Below are 8039 nucleotides of genomic sequence, written 5' to 3'. Positions count from 1 at the left end.
ATGAAAGGTGCATCTCAGGAGGAAGCATTGCAGCTGCCGCTCGTCTTCAGGAAACGAAGCCGCGATGCGACCAACTCTAACCACGCGTCTGGTCTCTGCTGGTGAAACCGTCCTGCTTCTGAACCAGCCTCCACATATGGCTGCTGCTCCCGGACGGGCAGCCGGTGATTAACCCCCCTCCATCACCACTTAACCAGCCACAAACACTAATGGGAAAAGTCAAATTAAATGGTGGGTCAGCGTCGCAGCAGGGGTGGAGCTCAGGGCCGACGGAGCAGGTTTCTGCCTCAGCTGGAGGCCAAGCAACATCTGCTGTGATCTGTGACCGGCTTCACTTCCTCCACTTTACCCGGTCTGAAAAAAGGCACAATAAAAAACACCTCTAGTTATTTAAAGTGGTGTATGCACATTTCATTCAAAAGAGACGTCTTGTTTTCACTCTGTGTTGAGGGAAAGTCTGTAACAAATTGTAAATGGGCTGTTGCCAGGTCTGATTAGTACTCATAATAATGTAGACGTGAGATGAATAGAAACATGCTGATAGTTGATTCAACTGAATAAGAGAAGAGAACGGGACGTGGCCCTCTGTCTGTTAATGTGTCATCCTGTTGGTATGTCAGTCTGTGAAGTAGTCTCCTAATTGTCTCTGCAGTTTAACTGACCTGCTTTCAGATTACAGGTTAACTGGGCTCAGGAGGATCAGGTGTGTGTGTAGTATAGTATCACATCACAGCAGATTGCTGCTAATAGATGATGAAAATAAAAACCATAATATGAGAGATCACAACACTTGATCATCAGCGCATAACATCAGCCACGCTGCACTCGATCCGAGTCAAAGTCACAGCCTCAAACAGCTGATGCAGCAGCTTCAGCCCAGTCCGGCTGCACAGACACACTGCTGGCGCTGACTCGGCTCTGACACTGACTCGGCTCTGACTCGGCGCTGACTTGGCTCTGACTCTGACTCGGCGCTGATTCGGCTCTGACTCTGACTCGGCGCTGACTCGGCTCTGGCTTTGACTTGGCACTGACTCTGACTCGGCGCTGACTCGGCTCTGACTCGGCTCTGGCTCTGACTCTGCGCTGACTCGGCTCTGACTCGGCTCTGGCTCTGACTCGGCGCTGACTTGGCTCTGACTCTGACTCGGCTCTGACTCTGATTCGGCTTTGACTCTGACTCGGCTCTGACTCTGACTTGGCTCTGACTCTGACTCGGCTCTGACTCTGATTCGGCTCTGACTCGGCTCTGACTCTGACTCGACTCTGACTCGGCTCTGACTCGGCGCTGACTCGGCTCACCTGGACGCTCCCTGGTGCCGGAGTGGGAGGACATCTAGAACCGTGGGACGTCATGTACCTGCATGGACATGGAGCATGGAGCTGCTTTCTACCACCCTGGACAGGAAGCATCTCCAGGCGTTCTGTTCTTCTGCATAGCAGACGTTAGGACTGTGAGTGTGACTCACTGAGTCCGTTGATGCTGTAGAAAAACACCCATCAGTGTCAAACTGAATCTTCGAAGGGTTCAACCTCCATTAAAGCGCTGACATGTTCAGGCCCTGGAGCAGAACACAGGCTCCTGCTACTAAACCGGCTCCAGAGAATCCGACACTCGGGACTGAGCTGTTGAAGACAAACTGCTTGATTTGGAGCGTTGTAGTAGTAATTAGGAAGTTCTGCAGAAAACATGGGATGAAATCTGCAAATACCGGTCAACAGAAGAACTTTTCAACAAGAAGAACAAATCACAATTCTATTAAGACACAAGTGAATTATTGGGTGAACTATTGATTTTATTAAAGTAACACAACGTGGACTTAAGGGTTTGTCTGGATTTTCTCCCTCACTCTGTGACCTCACGTTTAATGAAGCAGCGGATCTAAAAGCAGCTCAGATTGAACCGACACCGGCACCAACTTCATGATTGGACGGAGAGATCCGTCATGTCTGCTCTCTACCACTACACACACACACACCACACACACGCACGCACGCACGCGCGCGCACGCACGCACGCACGCACGTACGCATGCACACACACGCACACACACACACACACACACCTGTCTTTCTGTCTGCGCTGCTGTTGGACTTTCTCTGTTTCAGCCCTCAGCGTCTCTCTCTCCTCCTCTCTGAAAACGACATTCATCAGGTTTGACGTCAGTGGAGCTGCTCCACTTGGAGATTCTGCAGCGCGCTTTTACGCGCAGCCTGGCGCCACACGTGGAGTCAGAACACGGAGATCTGGGAGGACTGGAGGCTGCCGGCGCCTGTCTGCAGTGAGTTTCATGTCTCGGTGTTTCACGTTTAATTGTTGATATTTCAGTAGACGCACATTCTTGTACAATCAGCTCGTGTCGAAACGCTTCGGGTGTTTTTTGTGTCGCGGAGAAGCGCGGACGCAACAGCGGGGACAAACGCGTTAATGCAGCACTTTCAAAGTTGCGTAAAAGAGCCTTGATTTAATACACAGAGACGAGCGACGACGAGGAAAGCGTCGGAAAAGAGCAGATTCTTACTGCGAACGAAAAAGTTCAAAATGTTTCTGTCCAACATTCGATATAAATTGAGCAGAAATCCTCCCTCGGTCGCTGAGCACGTACGGATCAGCTGATAGGGTGGCGTTCCTGCAGCTGGTTCAGCATCTGTCAGACCAGCAGGCTGATGTGGTCACAACGAACCCTGCTGCAGCTCACATTCACTTTCTCAGTTGAAAATGCATAAACCTTCAGCTTTATGTTCTCCTGTCGTCCCTGAAGCCGCAGCAGTTGTCGGGTGGTTACAGACACGCACATGACCAGAGGTTCCAGCAGAGTCCAGTCCCAAATGGAGGGTCCATCCAGAACCAAAACCTGGACCAAACATCCTCAGAGTGATGTTAAAATGTGCCCCCCCCCCACACACACACACTGCCTTCTCCTCACACACTCCTATCCTCTCTGTTTGTAGGGGATCCCCCACCACCAAAACCTCCTCTTCGTCATCTTCACCACAACCTCCTGCACCAGAATTTGGCCCTTGGCCCCGATATTGTTGACGTTTCCATGGCAACGCTGGCTGCCGTTTGGGCCCATGACCCGCGAGACCTCAGTGAGAGGCAGCACGAGCCGCTTACTGTGTGGGGTGAGTAGTAAATGTACTTCACTTGGCACACTGTGGATTATTTAGTACTAAAGTCCTGCATTTATATATTTTAGTACACAGGTACTGTATTAATACAGACAAATACTACAGTTGTCTAGGGACCAGACATCACTGAGGGAAACTTTACCTTAATATTCTCTTACACAACCTTGGAGTCACTCGCTGCTCTCACCTGCTCAGCTCAGCTCCTCAGGTGTAGTTACATGCCGGTCCAATGTGCTGCATTCAGGGACAGTACAAAGTAGAGGTCCACTCAGTTGTGCGTTGTTTCTTTGGGATGTGCACACAGAGTTCAAGCTCATTGTTAGTGGAGATGCTGGTGCTGCGTTGACGTGGCTGCACTCACGCATCCTCCGCTGCTTGTCTGGTCCGGGTGCAGCCTGGTGGACACAGTGCCACCAGGCAGCAGAGTTGAAGGGTTTGACTCTAACTACAGAAAACAAACATTACAACAGTTTAAAGCAGTTAGCGCGTATGAGCCCAAGCTGCTGTCGGCCAGAACTCGGCTTCACTGAGGGCTACGTGCATGTTCAGCAGAAAGCGACTCATCTATCAACCTGAGGACTTCCTGTTTTCTCTCCAACTCTGGGAGACTAAAGACCTCCTGCAGGTTCCACGTCAGCGACTTCTCCTGGGAGGTCTGGAAAAGACAAGATATTAAGATTCATCTTTTAATTTTCTGCTTGTGTCCTCGCGCGGAGAGTTTCATTTATCAAGTCTCTCTGAAATAATGGGCGCTGGGTTCCTTCCGTTACTAACCAGGAACCTGATTTCAGCTCCATGCTTCTCCTGCAGAACGTTGTGCCGCGTGTGCGACTCAGTTTCCTGCTTTTCATTTCGGCTGCTGTGCATCAAAGAGAACAGACGCCATGGACATCTGTAGAAATAAGAATTAGACGGCCACTAGATGGAGCCGTCACATTCAACAACTAATGAGAGCGTACACAAAACAGCTTCAGCATCAATACGTGCCGCTGTTATGAATTATGTAACGTGGCTTTTATGGGGTTAATGAGTGTTTGTCTTTGTCTCAGAGTCTCAGAGTGTTTGTAACAGTCCCTCCCCTGCTGGAGTGACGTGGATGGAACAGCTCTCGCCTCAGCTCCAGAGAAACAAACAGGTACAAACAACACGTCAGACTTCATCAGTAACTACAGTCACCCTGCAGAAGATGCTGCTGTGAGGCATCATTGACACTGTGAGGTCTCCCTCAGACTTCTGGTTGCTCCACTGATGTACAGAGCTTTTCTAGACAGGCATAGGCAGTTCATGGATGAGACAGTAAAGCTCCCTGATGTTCTACAGACATGAGTGAACCTCACTCATTATCCTAGGACACCGTGCATCGGTCCTTCCAGAGAACACAGTCCTGTTAGAGCTACTCCTTAGCTCTTCCTGGTCTTCTACTGGATTTTGGTGTTAATGTCTTGTTGTTCGCAGCTCCAGGACACGCTGCTCCAGAGAGAGGAGGAACTGGCCCGACTACAGGAGGAAAACAACAAGCTCAGAGAGTTCCTCAAATCTTCTTTTGTGAGAGATCTGGAGAAGAAGGCTAAGGTCTGTTCCCCATAATCACTGTCAACTGACACAGAAAAACACCAGAGCAGGTGGTTCAATGTTGGTGTCCAGCTTTTTCTCTTGAGCAGCAGCTTTCTCTTGTTTCACACTTCATCCAGATCCTAGTTTCATATAACTGTTAGAATTTGGCCTTTAGTTTCTGTTTGCAGTGAGCTGGATCAGCTACATAGGTTTAGTCCAGGCTTCAGCAATCTAAACATCCCACCTCACTCTTTTGTAGAGATTAACCACTGATGGGAGGTTGAAGCTAAAAAGAAACATGACGTATGTTAGCGACGGACCTTCACAGAACTATGATCCTCAGATTGTGGACCCAAGGCAGGTCAGCAAGAGGGTCTGCAGGAACCTCACTGCCGAGTTCTGCTCAGAGTTCCATGAGGACGCTGCACCGGCGAAATCCAATCTGGACCTCTGGGTTCTACGAACGCTGGGACTGAAGGACCGAGACACCATTGATACATCCAACGAACCTGGATCCAACCTCCGTTTAGGTTATGATAGCGCAGTCATCTCTTCTTCTGAGCACACTCTCAGCTCCTTGAGCCCTTCAGTTGCCACGTCTTCGCCCTTGCCTGCCCACAACAACTACTGCCACAACACAACACAGCAAACAGGCTATCAATACGAGGCTGAATGCCAAGAGGCAACCTGCAATTTTACCAGTTCTCCAGGTCAACACTGTGACTTCACTGCCAGTGGCCTGACTGGCCAGTATGAGGTTCCTCGTGTAGTGACAGGGAGCTACAGCACTGCCTTCCAACCTCAACTACCCTTCAGCCAGTCACCAGACCCTAATCCCTGCTCCACCACTGCCTCCAGTCCAGCCCAGCGTCTGCAGGGAAACCAAGCAGAACTGACAGCCTACTGGCCTCCACTGCAGGGCAGCCAGACACCATCACGGGACACAGTCGTGCCAAGTCCTCTACGAGACACAATTCAGTCATCTTCCACTTTGATGTCGAGTCCAGTCACAAACGGACAGGTGGTGGTAAGGGGCTGCAGCCCATCAATAGAACCTCCGACACCTTGCCAGAGGACTGACCTGGCATTCAGTATGTCCCTGAGCCCATCCAGCAGTGTAAAGACACACAGCTTCCCCCAGGGGCAAGCCTTCATTAGGAAGGACAGCGAGGGGCGGTGGAACTTCACATGGGTGCCCAGACAAGGACCATGACCAGCTCGGTCCCAGGTCAGTGTCCAGGGCCTTTCTCACTCGGATCTAAACCCTCAGCGTGGTGCCCATTACACATGATGGTGAAACATAAGGAAGAGAAGGAATACAGGGTGTATGTGTGAAGTCAGTGTAAGTTCTTTGTGCCATGTTATCGAACAAATCCAAGCTCCCAAATCAAGAAAACTTAAAAAACTTCATGTGTGACATGAATGTAACGCTAACCGGTTGAGTTTTGTTCACTTTGAAATCAGATTATCATCAAGAAAACTAACAAAGACATGTTAAACTGTGGTAATGTGGGACTAACAAATTCAGGACGTTACCTCATTTAATGACAAACAGGCAGTAGAACAGTTTACGTTTTAGTTTTTATGTAGCTAATTTAGTCAAACCTGTAACAACTGGCTAAAAGTCGCCTGAAAGCTGAGGTGAAACCAAAACTGCCTGAACCTAAACCAACTCATGACAACTGTGCATATCTGTGTTTCTTAGTTGTAACATCTGAGATGGATCCAAAACCTGCCACACAACAAAAACACAGAAAGTTGCAACTGCCACTGACCTCTGCTGTTTACACGCCCCCTGCTGTTGTTGCCACATTTAACAAGCTGACCGTGTGATGACGAGGCACTTTTGTACTCAGCTAAGCACACATTGGATTAGTTTTTGTAATAAACGCAGGTACAAGTCCCAGATCTGGGCGTCATCACTGTTTTAGTGTTGAACTGTAGTTTTTAGACCATTGTCAGAGAAGTACGAGCAGAACAATGAACGTTTAATATGAATCAACCACACAGTAATGTTTGAAATTCCTTCAACAAGGTGCTTGTTGTGTCAAGTTTTGATGTGAACATGTACAAATGTGTTAAACTATACCTGGACTAATAAACTGAGTCACAGCCACCGAGAGTTTCTTCTGTTCACTTTAAGCATGTGCAGGTCCTTGGCTTTAGAGGTTCAGTGGTTTATCCGTCCAGCGCTGGCAACGGCCCAACATACACAGGACGTTCATTTGAGCCGTTTGTACGTGTGGTCTCCTTGTTTTGCTCACTGCCTGGTGACGTGCCGAATGGTGGGGTTGGCAGAGATTCCCCAGTGCTGCCAACGTGGCACCAACACGCGTGTCCATTTTCAGTCCAAAGCATCAGATTAAAAAGTACTGTATAATTTTAGTACAGTATGATTGGCAGCCATCCTCGCGATGACGTATGATCAGATTAGTTGAACTGTTTCAACAGCCTTTAGTTCAGTTACTAGTTAAACCAGTCCAACCATCTTCCTCTGCAGCTCCCACTCTTTTCAGGAACAAAAGGGATTGGGCCACTCCCTGGAGAGGCTCACCATCTCCTCCTCCACCCTGATCCGCCTCCCACTAGGTAACGATAGTGGGTCTCTACTCCCTGGGGGTCTTCAGAATGGGGTCCCGGCCCTGCACTGGGTCCCCTGAGAATGAGCTGGGGCCAAGGGAAAGTTGGGAGCGAGCTGTGTCCGTGGCGCGCGGATCGAGCGGTCTACATCTAATGACAAGGTAAGACCGGCTGCAGATGTCCGACAGATTGGAGGCTGTGTTAGGGCAGGGAGGCCCCGGAGTCTGGCAGGACTGTGAAAGGAGGGCCGCCCTCAATCACAGGGTGTGTTGTTGTCGGCAGGTTGAGTGTTGGCCAGGAAAAGGGATCATTAAAGAGGCCGGACGACTGAAACCTGATCTAGATCGGATAATCGAGGGGGAGCAGCCCCACCACCATGTTATCGTACGAGCCGCCAGAAGTAGTTTGCAGTTAAGTGCTCAGAAATCCACCAGTACAAATGTACCAGCAATGCAAAGTAGATTTCTGAGTGATACGGCAGTTATAAATAATATTTCACACTTCACTGAACTGACTTGTTCACATTAAAAGGACAGAATAATCCAAATGTGTTCACATGTGGCTCATTATTCTAATATGCAGGAAAATCTAAAAAAACCTGGAAAACATTTGTTTGCATTGATTTTATTGTGACTTGTTCTTTGGTTCTCTGATACTAAAGCTGTTACCTACTGTATGGGTGAACATCGACTAGATTCAAATACAAGCTGAAGTTCTAAGCATCCCTCTAGTGGTTAGAGTTGATCTGGGCCAAATATCTTTGGTACATTGGA

At 49.0% G+C, this 8039-nt stretch overlaps 1 protein-coding gene and 1 long non-coding RNA gene across 3 annotated transcripts in view; one reads left to right on the top strand and one right to left on the bottom strand.

Annotated features, from left to right (window-relative positions):
* Positions 1-4169, bottom strand: part of LOC114868318 (uncharacterized) — a 5127-nt gene extending 958 nt beyond the window's left edge. The window contains exons 1-4 of the long non-coding RNA XR_003788008.3: positions 3907-4169; positions 3320-3787; positions 1303-1483; positions 1-354 (exon numbers count right to left, since the gene is read on the bottom strand). The exon at positions 1-354 is cut by the window's left edge and continues 958 nt beyond it. This is a non-coding gene — a long non-coding RNA (uncharacterized LOC114868318). The remainder of the gene's footprint in view (positions 355-1302; positions 1484-3319; positions 3788-3906) is intronic.
* gmnc (geminin coiled-coil domain containing) lies at positions 1773-6803 on the top strand. Of its 2 annotated transcripts, none has more exons than XM_029171783.3 (5): positions 1773-2282; positions 2953-3126; positions 4182-4267; positions 4588-4704; positions 5030-6803. In XM_029171783.3, the coding sequence occupies exons 2-5, from the start codon at positions 3048-3050 to the stop codon at positions 5897-5899; spliced, it is 1152 nt and encodes a 383-aa protein (XP_029027616.1). In that variant the 5' UTR covers positions 1773-2282; positions 2953-3047; the 3' UTR covers positions 5900-6803. The 2 variants fall into 2 exon arrangements, with proteins under 2 accessions (XP_029027616.1, XP_029027615.1); XM_029171782.3 differs by having other exon boundaries at positions 1775-2282; positions 4946-6803.
* The last annotated feature ends 1236 nt before the right edge of the window (positions 6804-8039 follow it).

The sequence above is a fragment of the Betta splendens genome, chromosome 13 (genome assembly GCF_900634795.4).
Source record: "Betta splendens chromosome 13, fBetSpl5.4, whole genome shotgun sequence".
Taxonomy (NCBI): domain Eukaryota; kingdom Metazoa; phylum Chordata; class Actinopteri; order Anabantiformes; family Osphronemidae; genus Betta; species Betta splendens.
The sequence above is the reverse complement of the archived record's forward strand: the minus strand, read 5'-3'. Positions and strand labels throughout refer to the sequence as shown.